General features: G+C 45.3%; 1 protein-coding gene across 1 annotated transcript; it reads right to left on the bottom strand.

Moving 5' to 3' along the window:
* Window positions 1-621: 621 nt before the first annotated feature.
* On the bottom strand, window positions 622-16,937 carry DRGX (dorsal root ganglia homeobox). Its single transcript, XM_059477509.1, has 6 exons — window positions 16,904-16,937; window positions 14,190-14,287; window positions 13,845-13,946; window positions 11,171-11,343; window positions 10,761-10,873; window positions 622-887 (listed from the first exon to the last, which is right to left on the bottom strand). The coding sequence occupies exons 1-6, from the start codon at window positions 16,935-16,937 to the stop codon at window positions 622-624; spliced, it is 786 nt and encodes a 261-aa protein (XP_059333492.1).
* Between the last annotated feature and the right edge of the window lie 1,256 nt (window positions 16,938-18,193).

Raw genomic sequence — 18,193 nt, 5'->3', positions numbered from 1 at the left:
CTAGTGCAAGGATTTTAGTCACAAGTAAACTCATCTCAGCAATTTTCTAGTAATCTATGCATGAGAAGTTTCACTTTCAGGGAAAAGAAAAAAGAAGAATTTTGAAAAAAGAAGATTTTTGTTCTATTTTCTGCTTCTCTTATACTTGGATTGCCTGGGATAGGTTTGGTTGAAGTCAAGTGCCTTCAGAAAGTAGCAGGCCAAATTGGGATATATCTGGATATTCCTTCCCCTCTGTTGTGAGCGGTGGAGTAACTGGTGCCTGGGTACATCTGTTGCCCCCAGAACTCATATCTGGAAGTGATGTGCTGCTTCCAACCATCCATTTCACACAGGATGGGAAGTTGAGATGTGCAGGAGCAAGCCAGGATCGTTTCAATGTCCCTGGGATGTATGGGGCAAGGGGGGAATAAAAACAGTTTCACCAAAGTTTCCAAACACAGATAGTGCTGATAAATCAGGGAAATGAACCTACAGCGACACAAGAAAAGCAGGGGTGCATGAAAGGCAGCCAAAGAGGCCGCTCAGCTGTGCGGGTCCCTGGTGGCCCGTGGTGTCCCACTGGGCACAGCTACACTGCAGTTCAGGCCTCGGCAGGGCACGGGCGGCAGAACCCCGCTCTCATACGCTCTTCTCGCCCTCCATGTGCTCCTTGGCTGCAGGGGGCTGCTTGTCCTGGCCGCCCTCGGGGCCGGGCTTGGCAGGGGGCGTGGGGCTGCTGCTGGCGGCGGGCAGCAGGTTGGCAGACTGCAGCACGGCCTCCGAGTGCTCGCGCGCCTTCATGCGCAGCGCCGCCACGCTGGCCGTGCGGTTGCTCTGGCAGCCGTACGTGGGCAGGAAGGACAGGCCCATGGGGTCAGGGACACAGCACGAGCACAGCGGGCTCCCTGGGGAGGAAGGAGAGAAGCACAGTCACTGCTGGGAAGGTCATGGAAAACAGCTGTTCCCTCCATGGTCAGTCTGAAGACGACAGAGATGGGGTTGGCCTTTAGTGGGTACGTTGACCTTTAGTGGGTACATTGACCTTTAGTGGGCACACAGGTGTCCTCTGGATCACTACGGCTAGAAAACCCATATCCTGTTCTGCTGATCCTTCTGTGAGAAGGATCTTACACCGTGAGTCATCCAGGGTGACAAACAGAGTGCAAGAGGGAAGTAGAGACAGAAGTGAGTGAAGTTCAGATCACACATGAGACTTTCTCATAAGCAAGGCTCAGCTCAGTCCCTCCTCTCATATCAGCTGCTGTTCTGTGGCTGCCATCAGCTCCATGCTGGAGATGTCCCCTGCCCTCCACCTGCACACTGAGCCTGACCAATGTAGGCAGCAGCATTTGGTGAGTGAGCATAGGGGTTGTGTCACTTATCTTTGCCTGAAAGATTACAGGAGAGAGAAAGGTGAAAATATTCCACTCGTTATGATGACCTTCTCCTATCTCACTGTAAACTGAGATACTTTCCCTTGGCCAAGCCCTGCCAACTACTGGCACCATGTCTACCTGCAAGAGTCCATTCCACCTTTACCCATTCAGTGTCTGTGCTGCTTCAGGGTGACCCCTCAAAGAGAACGGCCTCAGAAGTGAGCCAAAGCTACCTAAAGCTGCTGCTGTGGTACAGCTTTAGAGTCCCATCAGGAGAGATGGGCCAGAGCATCTGTACCCTGTCATTTGAGACATGTGGCTGTTCCAAGCAGGCAAGAAAACACTGGAGCACGGATGAAGTGATTACTCTCTCTTGAAGCCAAAACCTTCCTTTCAACCCACTGACAGAGGCAGTCCTCACTCCACCAGCTGCTTTCCTGAGGCTCTTTCTCTGGTTTCTCTTTGATAATGCTGTAGCTCGGGCCAGTTGCCAAACAAGCACACCTGGAAGTGTAAGTTGATCACTGGGCAGGACATGCAGTCCATCCGAAACCCATGCTGGTACTCAGCTTAGAGGCATCTGTTGAATGATGGAGAATGTGACAGAGGAGTAGGATGGGGAGGCAGGGTGGGATGCCTGAGCTACCTCTTGAATTTACTCTCTGGTTAAAAACCAGACACCACTAGTCACTATGTTTCCAGGGGTCTTAGAGGCCACACCAGGTCCACATCTCATTTACACCCCTGACAGAAGCCTGTCTTTTGCTGATATGTTCCCTTTCAACAAGAAACAGCCCAGCCAGCTACTGGCACCCACACATCCTGACACGATGCAGTATCTTCCCCTGATCTTTCCAAGCCAAGGACTTGCTTTAATTTCTGCAGTTAATATTTGAGTTAAATGGCTCATGACTAAGTGATGGAACTAATAACCTCCAGAGTTTTACACTTCTGTTCTTGGTAGCAATGGGTCAGCACCCATCTGCTAGGAATGAAGGCAGACAGTTGTTTGTTTTTAAGATGTTGGCAAGACTTCTCCACAGCAATTGTCAGAGATTTGTGGTTGCCAGCAGCATTCAGGAGAAAGTATTCCTTGCATTTCAAAAAACGGCATCTACAAAGGACAGCTTATTAATATAAAAATGGAAAGAACCTTTTTATCTTGTAATACTTCTCCGATAAAGCATATGATCAGCAGACCAACATTTCCATGGGTCCAAGCATATAAGCAGAAGCAAGTTTCAGCACTTCACTAAAATCCTTTTCTTCTTTTGCTTTTAGCTCTAGGAAGCTCAGTCTTGAATTCTGTGGCTGCTTTGAGCAGGTCAGAAGGAGGGTTTATAATAAAATCTACTCAGTAACACAACTTACAGCTTTTGCCACCACCAGCCACACTCATAAAGTAATTTTTTTGCCCTGTTGAATCGCAGCCACTGTTTCTACAAGAGGGAGGAGGGGCCCTTCAGAGTCCCTGCAGTCTGCAGTAGGTTTTTTGCACCAAGACCCACTATTCTGCTCAGAGGTAAGGGAGCTGGGAGGCCTGCAGGAGCATCAACTGCCTCTGCACTGCTGCTTTCTAACACAAAGTGAATGAGGCTTTCAAACACAGCTGTTCAGCTCCCAGGCTGAGGGGAGGGCTGGCCTGCAGTGCCTAATGCAGGACTGGGCACAAGCATTGCTTAGTGGGAGGTGGGGAGAAGTGAAAAGCAGTCTTCCTCTTTTTGAAAAAGCAGGAATCAGCTCCATTCCCTAAGAATAATTTTCATTCCATTGTTAGAGGAATAAAATATTTATCAGCATTCAGCACCAGCCTAAGATCTTTGCTTAATAATTTGCCCTGATATTACCTAGTGGCTCTGCAACCTGAGGGTGCAGTTACCTGTGGTGGAAAGAAAGCTATCTCTAGCAATAATTCACCCATAAACCATTCCTTTCATTTCCACTGAGGTTAAAATACTTGCAAACAACTCACACATGAAAAAAAAGTAAAGTAAAAAGCATCATTTGCTCCAGGGTCCAGCTAGAATAGAGGAGAAAAGGATTTAGCCCTGTTCCTTTTTAATGTATGTTGTAAAGAAGGTTGACTCTACCTTACAATCATCCGAATCTGCAGATAATAAGTCCAGTGAAATTAGTGGACTTTGCCAGCACAAAGCCAAGGCAAACAATGGGACACTCACGAGTCCAAGGTCTCCACCTTCCCATCAGTCAGCCCACAATCTCCAGAAAAGTGACAGTGACCAAGACACAGGCACCCAGATATAGCAGGCAGCAGTAGTTTGTAATATCTTATTGCAATAGCCCTGAGCCCACAGTGGGAAAGGAAGGAACTGTTCCTACTTATTTCAAATCTTCAGAGGACTTCAGTGAGGGTTCAGCCATCAGCCCTAGATCTGGATGCAGCCCCCACCAACACCTATGACAATCGGAGATAAGTTTATCAGGATTTGTATCAAGTTGCTTCAATATGGACAGGGTACTGTTTGCTTTCTTTCAGGAACTTACTGCCTTCTGTACACAAAATTAAAATACACAATTAGATTTCCATTAACTTACAGCAAATTCTGCTGGATTGATCTGAACCTCCTTCTATTCCTATATGAGATCATACTTTAAATGCCCAGCCTGAACATAAATACTTAATGTAATAAATACAGTCTGAAATATTTGATCCACTTGGCAGTTTAATTGATCTACTACAGAAACTGACAGAAAAAATTAAATTAGTTCTGTCTCGTCTCTGCCAACATCACATGTAAATTGTAACAATATTTGATCTACACTTTTCGTTGTGGACTCTTTTGTGCAGTTCCATGGTTCAGTTTAAGGTGGGAAGAGAGGGATAGGAGCAGGGCACATACTGATACATAAACATCAATATAAATTTTTAAATATGCATTTTGTGTTTCAAGTCAAGGGCTTAAAGAATTTAATGGGCAGTCTTTCCAAAAGGCAAACTCCACATTCCTTTCCTCTTTCATTATTTGTGCATATCAGCACTTGATATGGACACCTGAATTACAACCTGACATGGAGGGAAGGAGAGAAAAAATCCCATTTGAAATCCTCATATATCAATGCATGATGTTTAATTTTCAGAGAAAATATTATGTTTGATTTAATTATTGTTATCTTCTCATGGTAGTCACATTGGTTTTCTTCAGCTCTAATCCCTATCATAAGGATTGGAAGGTCAATGACAATCTCAAGTTTGTAGTGTTGATTACCAGTGGGAGCTGAGTCAATGGGAGCTCCCTCTTGCACTTCACAGATGGCACCAATAGTCTGTCAATTAAAGCCTAAGTCAAAAGTAGGAAACATAAAAGTAGCTTTATCCAAATGTTCTTGAGCTTTGAATCAGGAAGTTCAGAACAAGAAAAGCATGAACTCAATCCTGAAATGGAGAAGCATCAGATGGTCCCAGTTTAATTTGGGGTAGCCTCAAGGCTGCTGGAATTATACTGGATGATTTTTCCTTCTGTTGAGAAGCTGGAAGGTACCCTGTGCTGCCCAGAGGCTGGAAGAGCACTTCAGAGGTGACAGGAGAATCCAAATGTTATAATTTCACATCTCCTTGGCTGTGACCCCTCTATGCCCAGTGGAAACAACAAAGAGCTGATGATCTGGCTCAGATATTTGATCATCGGGAACCATTCTGTCAAAATAACTCAACACTGGAATGGGAGGATTTCATCCTCCTTTATTTGTGCCAATAGTACTCTCCAAAAAAAAAAATCAGAAGCCAGGACTTGCCTGTTAGAGCAGGAAGGCTGGCAGCAAAGCCCACAGAAAAGCTGGGAGAACAGAACCTGTCCTTTGAATACTGTCAGCTTGGCAACCTCATCAACCAACCTGCCCAGCCAAGGTCCACTAACTTAATCAAGATTTGTCCTGGAGGAACAAGACAGCACCTATTTCCTACCCATGTTCTTAGGGCTCCAAGTACCTGTGTATTTCCTAGCGCAAAAGACCAAAAATCTCTACCTCTGAGGTAGAGCAGTGATAGAGCTGGGGACCTGTGATATGGGAATCAAAAGAACCTTCTCAATGTGTGTGAATCTGTAGCAAACTAAAGAAATGTTTTAGATTCTCTGAAGTCAGAGTGGCAGATAAACTAAGAAAAATGCCAAACAAACCCACTTAATATACTGGCTGTGTTGCATCAGAAAAGTCAGTAAATCCATAATCAAGAATGACACTGAAAATAAAAGGCTCCAAGAGTTTTATTCTCATTCCCCAGTCTTACGGTAAACAGGGGAGCTTCAGTTCAGCAAACACCAAGGTGAGTTCAAGGGTGAGTTAGGTCCTTGAACACTTCTTTCACAGCCTCGGCAATGGGAATTGCCCAACGGAACTGAGCAAATTCCCTCCATCTTTCCATAATAGCAATTGAAATGTAATGGACGGGCAGTTCTAGTTATGTTTTAGGGTTTTTATCCTGGATACTGCAATTAAGCCTCCCTAATATGAACAGCAACCACAGTAGCAGCAAACCATAAAAGAGCCTAATCAACAGTGGCCTGCAATACCCATTTGGATGTGCATAATACAATCGAGCTCCTCTCTCAGTGGTGTGGGGGTGCCGTGAAAACCAACTGAGCTATAACTTGCACGGAGAAGAGCTGTGGGTGAATTATGAAAGTAATTCCCTGGCAAGTGTAATTATTTCTCTCCTCATGCACTTCACTCATCATGGGTCTGGGGAAATTTCAGCGGAACGTAACAGACACACTCTTGGCCTCAGCCACCAGAATGGTAGAACACATCCGCTGAAAAACGGAGATTCTTGTTTACACCCATTAATAACATCTGCATTAATGAATTGCATTCATGCTGTCATCCATTAAGAAGGTACTTTGAGGTCTCTCTCTGCACAGAACACTAGCTTCTCCAGATGACTCTATAGTTATACAGCACATAAATAAAACAAGTATTTTCCCTTCATCTTTGAGGTCTGCAATTAAATCTACTAAATGGGCTGCAGATGCTTGGCTTACAGTAAGTGTTTCATCTTAGAAGATCATGGAACTATTGAAGTCACCACAATGAAGTAGCATAGTTGTCAAATCAGGGCAATTTTAGAGAGTAATGAACATCAGAAATTTCATCTCTGTGAGTCAACCTTTTCCTCATTACGGTCAGTGGTGAAGTACTAAACCCCTGAAGTAGGAAACACTGTATACCCCAGAAATTATGACGTTGTGCTAATTCTTCAAATGAGGAATTATATTTCCTGACAGAATAGTACATGGGGAGAAGATACAGTTGTTAACAGATGTTTGCTATTGAGTACAGACTCCACTGTGCTAAACTTCAGAGAGACAGGAGACAGGAAAAGGTCTGTTGTATTATTGAACAGAGAATATTTGACAGAAACAGAGAAAAATTGTCCAGTGATAATATATTCTTCTCTGGAAAAAGTCTATATTCTGAATAACAGTTTTCTTTGCATAGTATAGCCATCCCATTTTATTAACAGAACATCCTGTGGTTAATATCTTCACTTTGATGGAAAAAAAAATCTTGGTTTCAGACACAGCAGAATTCATGAGGCATAGTGCTTAGGGAAAATAGCTTTCTTCTCATTCATCAGAGCAGACCTGGTCTCGTGCTCCAACAATATCCCCTTATCCTAGAAATGGCACATGGGTGGTCCAGAGCCACATGAGGCAAGCCTAACGAGCACTTCACAGTCTTTCCAAAAGCAAAGTTGCAGTCTTAGTCCCTGCCCCAGACTAGGCTGTCTTAAGATTTCCTATCTCTTGTAGACCAGCTTCACCCTCAGCTATTACATCCTTAAATTACAAATTAGATCTCAGACTCTTGTGGCCTAAGCACTTTATGTAGCTTTGAAGACCTGGGTCTGGAGCCAAGCAATGCCAGAGAAAGAGAATGAGAGGTATTGGGGTTTTTTTACTAAAGATGAAGAACTCTCAAATGACAGAATGAAAATGGTCCCTGAGAGCCTAAAATAATTATTAATTACTTACATCATCATCATCACTTGTTATTCGCTGTATTGATTTTGTCTCCTTCCAAAGCATCAGTCAAATATTATTCACCAACACCAGCAAAGTGCTGTCTCACTAGTCCAACAAAACGCATCTTGTCTCCTCAAAAGAGTAAGAAAACAAGCTACACTTCATAGGAGAACCTGATGTGCTGAGAGTGCTCATTTTTTTGCAGGCTGCTCTTATGGCTGTACTGAAGAATGTGATTCCCTTAACTGGCCAGGATTGTTTTCCCAGTGGTGGGAATATATATCTGTTTGCAAGATCCACATAGAGGAGCTGCATTTTGTTTGATACTTGCATAGAAGAAAGCAGGGCCATGCATCTTTTGTAGTGAAATAATGCTTTGATTCTGGAGCAAATATTTTGCTTTCAAAAGCACAGAGAATTCCTAGTAATTTCAAAGCATGTCTGGCACAAAACAAATACTGTGAAGACCTCTCAATCATTTCACTCTTCAATAAAACTTGCAAAATTTTGGAAAACCTTTCTACTTGCTGGGTTTTCCCTTATGCAAAAAATAAAAAAAAAACCAAGCAGCTCATAGCTTTATGCCCTATGCTGAGTTTTATGGGATTTGTGTGACATAAAGTCCTATGCCTCCAGACTGACTGTGGCAGGGTTCTGGCATCATTCTGCAGCAAAATGCAACTAGATTTTCAAGGGAGAGGCTTAGGTCCCTTAATTAAGATGTATAAGGACATATGCTATTGCCCACGTGCACACAGCTCCTGTCTCAAACGGAAATCAAAAGAGAGTTGAACAAACTGAACTGAGAATATGACAAAGACAGTCACATCAAGGTTTTCTGGACACTGTGTCTCCCCCTGTCCTTTCCTTCCTTCTCACAACATTTATCTTTTCCTTCAGACTGACTCATGAGTTTGGTTGTGCTCTCAAATGCACTGGTTTAGATGAAACATCATTTACCTGCAGTTTCCATACCAAAGAAAAGCAGACTGTGCATTAGGCCTGTGATACCTTTGGTCCACTCAGAAGATCCAGAGGTTGCCCTGGTCTCCAGTTAACAGGACCAAGACTCAGTGACTGCTGTGCACAGCTCTACCCCAGCCCAAGGGAATTCCTCTTGAAGAAATGGGGAAAGAGGAACTTGTGGAGATGGGCCATGGAAGAAGGACACAATACTCAATATATCAATGCCACAAGAGAGATGTTACAATTATTCTCTGCTTGTATATATCAGATTTGGTCCCTCATATAACAATAAGTTCTTCCCCCTTAACCCCAAAGCCATAATTTGACATTACTAAGACCTAGCAGCAGCAGAAGAGCTCCCCTCAAAGCAGCAGCTCAGACCACCAGTCCCATGCCAGGATAACAATACCCTGACAGGCACACACAGATCCTGGTAGGGGCATACACAGATGTGCAAATCTGTATCTGCATTTCATAAAATCAAAGTATGCTACTTTATCCCTTGCATGTACCTGGAGATTTCTAGTGCCAGGCAAGAAATATAAAGCAGACATTTCAGGAATGAACTGCATGTCTGACAACATCCCCCAAGGCAATATGCAGGCATCTGATACCTGACCATTCCTATACAAATTATATAAATAAAAAAATCTCTATTTACATTTGGGACAGTTTTTTCAGGGACATTTCCTCTTAGTCTGGGCAACTGACTAATACCTACAAAAGATTCAGGAATAGAACTTTTTCTGCCCCTAGGCTGTAAATCTTCAATCAAGCAAAAAAGAGCAAATTATTAGTTTCTCAATTTATTGGCTAAGCTGTAAAATCAAAGAGAAGAGTAACAGGAAATCTTCCAAATAAATAAAACTAAAAATAAACAAACAAAAAAACTAACAACAAAATCCAACCTTAAAAAAAAAAACACCTAAAAATACCAACCCCTCACAACAATTTTTAATATTTTTATGTTATTTTGTTTGGTTTTGTTTATTTGGGCAATTTTTTCTTAAAATTTAACTACATTTAAACATGAAACCAGTGAGAACACATATTGATGCATTTAATTTGAAAATGTTTGAATGTAAACTTTAAGGAAAAAAAACTCCTTTACTGTCATCAAAATTATTCACTGAACACAACTCTATTTCCACACTTTTCAACCTGTCTGGGATTACAGTTATGAATGAATAATATTTTTGCCTGAAAAACTTCATCTTATTTACTCCAGAGAGGCTTCCCAATGGAAAAAGTGAAAATTTGCAACCCCAAGACTTCACAGGGCAGAGATCAAGAGGACTCAGGCACTCTAAGCACCTGCTGCCCACCTACAGGTGACAATAAGCCTTTAGGTTTAAGGGCTTTTTTAGGACCCTGTGTGTCCTTTCTTGTTTCAAAGTTCCAGGTCCCACACCTACCAAAGGAGCAGTAACTGTGTGATGTGTCTGGCTTCAGCTTCTTTTGAAAGACAGGAGGGAAGGGGGTGCAGGGGGCAGGACACTGGACTTTACACACAACTCAGGAGCTTCAGATATTTGCTCCAGGAATACACCTTGGCAGTGCTGATTTAACTGGAAATACAAGGAGCATGAGGTATTCCAGAGGATACAGTGAGATGTATTAGAGGACATTTTTCTTTATAGTGGTGGGTCTTTAACTGAGAAACTTTCCTCACAAGTTCTTGCAGCACATTGGGACACAGAGTAAATGTATGTGCCTCTTTGTGCTTGGCACTGCTATGAGGCTTTGCATCCTATAAATCTATAAATTGAATTCATCCTGCTTACACTCTTAGTCTTATAAATTGTTAGACCAAGAACAGCTAATGGATGAGTAGGTGATTTATTTTTAAAAGTTGCATACTGCTGCTGGATACCGAAAGTATATAGACACAGGATGTACCCTTCCTGAAGCTGGGGTCCCAGGTAATGGGGAATTACTTTGTATCCTCCCCTGTCCCCAGGAACATGCTTTATTCAAGTTCTCAAAGGGGATCTACTGTCCAAGAAGAGAAAGGTCTGGATTGTGAAGAAATGCACTGCAAAGGAAACCGCATGCAAAGAGCGGATGAGGCATCAGTAATGGTGCCAGGTACTACATAATGCAAAAGGATGTATATAACTAATTTATTAGAATAAATTTAAGTCTTAAAAAAAATGCATATGCAACAAAAACTCTAAAGGAGCAAACCCCACCTGTCTTACTCCTTCAGAGAAAACCTGACCTCATGAAAAGTAGCTATCAGAGTAAAATGAAGGAGTTTTGCCACAAATTATCCTACTACAGGAGACTCACTTCAGTATGTGCAGCACTGGTCAGTGCAAATACTGCCAATCTAAAGAGAAAGAGGGGTCTGCCATTTCCCAAAGGTTTCCTCACAGAGGGCAGTGGGACCATGCCACTTAGCTTGAAAGGGATGCTCTTTGAGCTTGCTCCCAAGTAAAATAAAGTAATTTACCTTTTAGAGAGGCGACGTGGGATAAAGCTTGTGCATAGGTGGCTGTGTTGAGAAGAGTCCCCGGCAGGCAGGAAGGGAAGAAAGGTCCTGTAGGACCCACTGCTCGGCTCAGGCTGATGGAGAGAAGAAGATAAATTCCTTACAAAACCAGAAACAGCTATTCCATTTGTGCATGCACTCAAACACATTGGTGTCTCAGCACACAACTACATGTGACCCAGGCTGGACAACACCAGTCTCCCACAGCCACCAGCTCCTCAGCTTCTCCACAGGGGAACAGTGGATTGCACAAGAAACACCTCATTTTCTAAAGATGATGCCTCTAGGTCAAGGCATAGCAGCAAATCTGTATGCACATACACACATATGAGGCATTCTTGCCCCGTAGGCAGATGATATATTACGCTTACCTCTGTTGGATCTCCAGACCCTCTTTTTTATTCCTGGTTTGGTCTGTTGGAGAAGGGGAATTTAAATTCCTTGCAGGAGGTGCCACCTCAGCCATGGTTTCCTTAGAGCCCTCTTGGTCAGAAGCACCCCTCTCTGTTTTTCTCCATTTAGCCCTTCGATTTTGGAACCACACCTGGAGCAGGAGAGGAATCCTATGTGAAAACCATGTTTAGCTAAATGTGAAGCAAGGAGATTATAAAATGTTACTCCAGTGAAATCTGTCATTTACTAGGCTAAATCTTCCTCTTATTTTGTATCCCCATTGCTATTCTAGTTGAGTCTTAGGATGACATTTGTATTTGTGATATTTCTGCATCTGGAAAGCAAGCCAGAAATGTCTAAAGACATTCAAAAGGCATGCCAGAACAAAAATTTAGGGCAAAATACGTATCTAAGCACTCTGATAAAAACATATATAAGTCTTTAAATCAGCAGCTGCTAGAATCAGAGAGGTCAGAAGTGAAAAGGTGTGGATCTGGCCATCTTATCCAGCCCATTTTCTGGAGAGGGCTGATACTGGCTGTTCTTCCTCTCATGGCCAGTCTGCTTTCAGAGGACTCAAAAGCAGATAGGGACTAATTTTGGAACATCATCCTGCAGTTTAATAATGTTTTCGTGCAACTGCCCCCACTTCAGGCCACACTATGAATTCAGAATAGAAGGCCAATTTCCAAACCTTTTTTCCCCCATATGCAAAACAAATATTCATATTCTTGATTTTTTTTCTGACTATTATTCTAATTTTTTTTTTTCCTATTAACCTAGGAGCTGATATGCTGAAAGTATGATGTTTGAGGTGGCAAATGCCAAGTCTCTCTGGAGGTCAGGAAATCCACATTTTAATACATGAATTCAAGTATGGGCGAGATTGTTGTTATTATTATTCTTCTCCTTCTCCAATTCCATTTTAGTTAGCTGCCTTTTAATTGCATGTATCAGCAAACATTGAATAATGATTTTATCTATATTCTAAATTTAGAGCAGTTAAATGCAAAGCAAAATGCAGACACTTTCTTGTGTCTTAATTGAATGAAGGTCACAGCTATAACAATATTTAATTGAGCTATTTTTCATTATCATATTTTAATGACTTTGCACTGACAGTTCGCCTGCTTCTGAGGAAAGAGCATGATGAAGTCGTTTATTTCCCTATTTAGTTATTGTTTGACAACATCATCTTCGATTAAGACTCTGCTTTATAGCACATTAATCATATTTGAATGAGCAAGGGGTATAATGTAAACATATCTCCCATCCTCTGTGTTTCCCCATGTCCCTGCATGAAAGCAGGCTAAACAAATGCTTGCATCTATTGTCTGTTTGCATAATAGCCAACAACAAGGCTAAACACCAGTCCTCAGCAATCTAATTGTCACCACCCCTATCTCACCCTTGCACCTTTCAGGAAGAAGTTATGATCTTCCACTTCTGAATGCTCAATAATTGTCCCATTTATCTCAATTTGCAGTTCAGTCTTTAGGCACCAATAGCCAAAATGGCATTTTTTATTATTTTTTTAAGCCAGTACCTACAATGCAGTGGTAAAAGGAGATTTTCATTTCCAAATAATAATCAGTTTAATTTGCCCGCATATGACCAATGATTCATGTTCAGATTTAATAATCAGGATCACATAATCTGATTATAGGAGAAATAATTTGTTTACAATCCCCAATTTACTGTGGTGAATTCCATTATCTCTCTTCAGCCATTGGGTTTTAAGAGATACTAACATGACCCTAGGGAACAAAAGGCAAGCTATTATATTTCCTACAATTAGATCTTTGCATAGTCTTAACCCCAAGCACCTAAATTAAAAAAAAAAAATAGAAGAACACCATGCAGAAAAGCCCCATAAATAAAAATGAATGCATAATCGTGTTCAAAAAATGGTTTGCAACTCTGTTGTGGATGCCTAAAGAGTTACGGGGATCCATCCCTGACGACTGCAGGACTGCTTGTTTTAGCAGAGAACCTGCATATACATATGGACTGGACACGGAAAAACAAACATGGAAAAAAGAAAAGAAAAACTAAAGAAAAAGATAAGGAGAAGGAAGAAAGGAAGGGCTGGAAAAGTGTGGCTGTGGACAGAGTAATCATGGCCAATGGTATTTATTGGATCATATTAAAGGTGTGGGAATTGCTCTGCAGGCTCTTTATCTGCCTAAATTAAGTGTTTAGAAAGAAGGCAAAAGGGAGAAAAGTTGAAGAGGTGGAGAAGCTTTCTTCCTGGCAGCCGGGCTCCCTGCAGTTGACTAACCTCACTGCTCGACAGTGGTCATAGTTGCTTTGGAGAATCACATCTCAGCTCTTTTCTCTGCACCACGCCCCCCCTCCAAAAGCAAGGAAATGGATGTGCATTGATGTAATTTAGTACCTTGGAGACGAGGACAAATTAGTGTAGAACATTATCACTAGTTAATTATGAATGACCGATTAATCAACCTAATCTAATATTCCACATTATGTTGATGTTATTAAAGTGCATCATGAAAATGACAGATCGTCTTCATTTGCGTTCTTTGGCCAAATGTGCACTCTGCAGTCATGATGTCAAATAAAAAAAAAAAATTAAAAAAAAAAGTTTGCCAGTTTGAATATCCGAGTTAAGTAATTCCCCAGGATGTTTACCTGCACCCTGGCCTCCGTGAGGTTGATTTTCAGAGCCAGCTCTTCCCGAGTGAACACATCGGGGTAGTGGGTTTGAGCAAAAACGGCTTCCAGGGCCTCGAGCTGATGGAGGGAACGAGAGCAGAGATCTGTGAGAGATCCGTGAGGATCCGGCCGCCCCACGGGGGTGTCCGCCAGGCATGGATGAGGCAGCGGGGCAGGATGGGCTGGCATGGCGCAGGGCATGCGGGAGGGAGGCTGGGAGCGGGCAGGGAGCAGGCACGGGGGAGGCAGGGAGCCGGTGCGATGCAGGCGAGCAGGGGGCAGTGGGTGCCGAGGCCGGGGGCAGAGGGAAGCGGCTCCTACCTGCTGCAAGGTGAACGTGGTGCGGTTGCGGCGCTGCTTCCTGCGCAGGAACCCGTCGTCGAAGTCGCCGGCGGAGTGACCTCCGAAGGGGGCAGCGCCTGCGGGCCGAGAGCCGCCTTAGGGCCGCAGTGCCCTGGGCACACCGGGCCGGGCACGGAGCCGCTCGGGCGGGCAGCGCTGCCCCAGCTCCAGGGCCGCGGGGTTCTGCTGCCCAGAGCGCACCCCGGCCCGGGAATGAACATTTTTTGGGCCATTTGTATTTTAAAAGAATAAAGAGACCAGGCTTTGGCATAGGCGTGCGGACAGCAGCTGGCAAAGGCCCTGCCCATCTGCCCGGCCGAGGGGGCAGCGGGGCCCTGGCTGGCTCCTCTGCACGCACCGCGGGAGTGGCCGGACCGGCCCCGGCTGCTGCCCTGGCTGCCGGAGGAGAGCGCGGGCACGGCGCTCGGTGCAGCCCAGCACCGGCCTCTCGGCCACGGCTGAACCGCCGGGAGTCGTTAGTGGGGCTGGGGAGGCCGCCCTGCCCTTCCCCGAGCGGCGTTCGGGGGCCCGACTGGGGCACCGGGCGTTTGTCCCCAAACCGGGGGTCGAGGGAGGGCAGATGGGCCACCGGGATGTGAATCACGTCCCATGGAGCGGACCCCGGCCTTGCGGCTCCCCCCAGTCACACATCATCCGTGCGCGCCTGTGTTGAAATGTGTCACTCCCTTTCTGTTCGCTAAAAAACACAAACAAAACAAAACAGACCAAAAAAACACTCAAAACTTAAAGCAAAGCAAAAATTAAAACCAAAGAAATCAACCCCAAACCAAAAAAAGAAAACAAAAATAACTCCAAACCAAAACCCACAAAGGAGCAAACAAAACCAAACCAAAATAAACCCTCACAGAACAGAAAAACACCAGAATGCCCAGAAGTGTTGCTGAGTGTCCCTGTGACCCCACTCGCAGAGCTGCCCCTGGAGTGCTCTGGGGTACGTGGGCTGGAGGTCACCGCTCATCTCGCAGCATCATTTGGAAGATAAACCCGGCCCCGAGCCCTGTCCTCGCACAGCCCTCACACCGTGTGGGCCTGGCTGAGGCTCATCAGAGAACAAAATACTGTCCCGGTGACCCCCAGAAAGCGGTGTCTTCCCTGCGGCACCGGGCCGAGCGCTGGCCGGACAGAGCTTTTCTGTTCCCCTTTCTTTGGGTCGGTGGCGGGATTTGGACAGAGTTACATATTTTTTATTTTTTACTTGTGATGCCCAGCGCTGTTTGCACCCTCTGGCAGGACAGATCGCCCCTTCCCCCCGCCCCGCTGCTGCTCAAGGCGGGAGAGCGAGGGGCCGGCCCCGGACAGCGCCGGGAGAGGCTCCAGCCCGCGGGGCCGCCAAACACAGGCACCGGCTCCACGCTGCCACCGGAGAAACAAACGTACAGCAAACAAACAAGCAAACAAAACCAAGAGCACGTTTCCAAAGCTGTCTGCCAAAAACAAGCAAACAAAGCCGCCCCAGAGTTCGGTGGCACTGGCGGAGGGACCCTCGCACTGTTCTGCCCAGTCCGACTCCCCTGTCCCGCCCGGAGAAAACTTTGGCGAGTGAATATTCCAGCCGGGATGCACAGACCGGCTTGGGTCCGCTGCCCCTGGGAAGCCGTGCTTAAAGAGGGGCTGACCCTCCCCGAAGTGGGATGGAACCGCTGGACCACATCCTCCTGCCAGCGCCGCCGCAGGGAAAGCCCCTTCCCGCCGGCGATGCCCGTGCAGGGAGCGGGGTGTCCTGGCCGGGGTTTTACGGGGCCGGGTCGCTTTCCCCGCCGTCCAGCCGTAGGGAGCCGGTAGCACTCGGGCACTGGGGACAGCCCTGCCGGGGGCTGGGGCTGCGCGGCCGCGGCCCCGGGGATGCTCCGGCACTGCGAGCAGCGGCCGGAGGGAGCGGGGCAGAGGGGCCCGGGCATCTGCGGGGGTGACACGGGGAAATCCTGAAGGCTGCCAATTTTTAGAAAGGGAATCAACTGCAGCAACAATAATAATAATAAAAAATTAAAAGTCTCTAATCAATAATACAAAGAAAAATCATCCTCCCAAATATTTATTTTCCCCCGGTTTTTTTTTTTCCTTCTGTTGTACCTCATTTTCCCCCATCCTCCCACAGAATGTTTGCAAAATAGCATTAAAGATTTATGCGGTCCCTTTGGCTGGAGGGAGGAGGCGTGACCACGTCCTGAAAGTGTCCCGATTACAGCCATGACACCAACATCTGTGCTGGGAGGGGAGAAAAGCATCTCTCTCTTAGCCTGAGGCTCAACTGCGGGATCGCTATCCACAGAGGGGAGGCAGGTGGCAAAATGACGGGCGTGGGGGTGTAAAACCAAGCCCTTTCCAGCAGGAATCAAATTTAAAAAAAAAAAAAAAAAAAAAAAAACCAAAACAAAAAAAAAAAAAAAAAAAAAAAAAAAAAAAACAAAAAACATGCAATCCTTCTTTCCTTCCTGTGACAAGAGGGGAAAGCTAGGAGGGGGGAGGGGGACAGGGTTGTATTTTCTTAAGGAAAAGGATGATATTTAGTTGTCTCTCTATAAATTTACATCTTATCCCAGCACGCATTTGTACGCGATAGTCGTGGCGCAAGTTCGGTCGCAGTTTCCCCTTCGGTCCCCAGCGCACCCCCGCCCACAGACACCTCGAAGTTCAGCTCTTGTACTTACACATCTCTGTGCGACAACACTCACCCTCTAGCTGCGGGGGGCAGTGGAAGTAGAACATGGCCCTGCGGCTGAGTGGGCGCCCGCTGCTCGCAGCTGCGAGCCCGACGGCGGCCGGCACCGGGGCCAGCCCGCAGCCACGGACCCGCAGCAGCTCCCGCGTCCGGCACCGCCGAGGTGCCTCCTGCAGGTCTGAACACACAGAGGGAATGAACAGAATAGGTGGAGAGCCAGAAGAAAACACCTGAAGAGACCCATTGATAACCCTAAAGCCCATCCCAGAGGAAGAAGAAAAAGTAGCGTCTGACCCTGTGCAAAGAATTAAAAAAAGACAGAGGCAGAAAACTCCGTGGTAGGCGTACAGTAATCAGAATCAGCAAAACTTTGTTGGTTTGTTGTTTTTTTTTTCCTGCCCAGAATAGCAGATTGTGTCTATCTTGTTTTTCTATATATCTATCCATCCATCTCTATATCTATCCATCCATCCATCCACCTCTATACCTATCTATCTATCTATCTATCTATCTATCTATCTATCTATCTATCTATCTATCTATCTATCTCAAATATTCCTTTATGGAGCAAATAGTTACATAAAGAAAAAAATGTTTGCAGGTAAGATTGAACTGCTTAAAAGAAAATTTAATTTATTTTGCCAAAATAAAACAGCAATAAATCCTAAAAGCTGCCTTCTTTTTAAAGCATCCAGCACACTGGGAGCCAATGTCCTCGGCAAGGAAAAAAACCCCAAGCAACAATTCAAATTTATATGCAGTCATACTAAAAACAAACAAACAAACAAAAAATCCAGAAGGTACAATGAATATAGTAATCCATACCTAAACCGAACAGAAGTAAAAATCACCGGTAAGGTTTGGGGGTGTTTTGCTTTAGAATAAGGCGCTGGGAGTTGTTGGCTGCAGAGACAGAAGGGCTCTGTGGAGTTCTGGAAGTGGCCAGATGTCTTTATATCTGTCTACAGCATGCTCTGCCTCTCAGCACTTGCCTTTATAATCTCACGCATAATTGGCCTTAATCTGATTATTTCCAGCGCTGTCTACAGTGAGTAACTTGGATAGGTCTATTGGGCCCTACAAATGGCCCACGTGGTGTGCAGAGCAGGGGGGGTGGAGAGGATGAAAAGAAAAAAACCGCGTAATTTCTCAGCAAACGCCAGGAATGTGAACGGCAACAACACAATCCCATTATTTTCCGAGCGCCGGCGCTCCGGGGCTCGCAGCCCCCTGCGTGTCCCCCCGGCCCGGGGTGCCCCGGGGTGCGGGCCGGGGGCCCCGAGCGCTGCCCGTAATTGCCGCC

Source organism: Ammospiza nelsoni, chromosome 8, assembly GCF_027579445.1.
Source record: "Ammospiza nelsoni isolate bAmmNel1 chromosome 8, bAmmNel1.pri, whole genome shotgun sequence".
NCBI classification, from domain to species: Eukaryota; Metazoa; Chordata; class Aves; order Passeriformes; family Passerellidae; genus Ammospiza; species Ammospiza nelsoni.
This window is presented reverse-complemented; position numbering and strand designations above follow the sequence as displayed.

Coding starts and splice junctions, on each gene's coding strand:
- DRGX (XM_059477509.1), bottom strand. CDS start 16,937: ATGTTCTACTTCCACTGCCCCCCGCAGCTAGAGG. Junction 13,947..14,189: donor CCACGTTCACCTTGCAGCAG/GTAGGAGCCGCT, acceptor TCCCTCCATCAG/CTCGAGGCCCTGGAAGCCGT. Junction 10,874..11,170: donor GGTCTGGAGATCCAACAGAG/GTAAGCGTAATA, acceptor TCTCTCCATCAG/CCTGAGCCGAGCAGTGGGTC.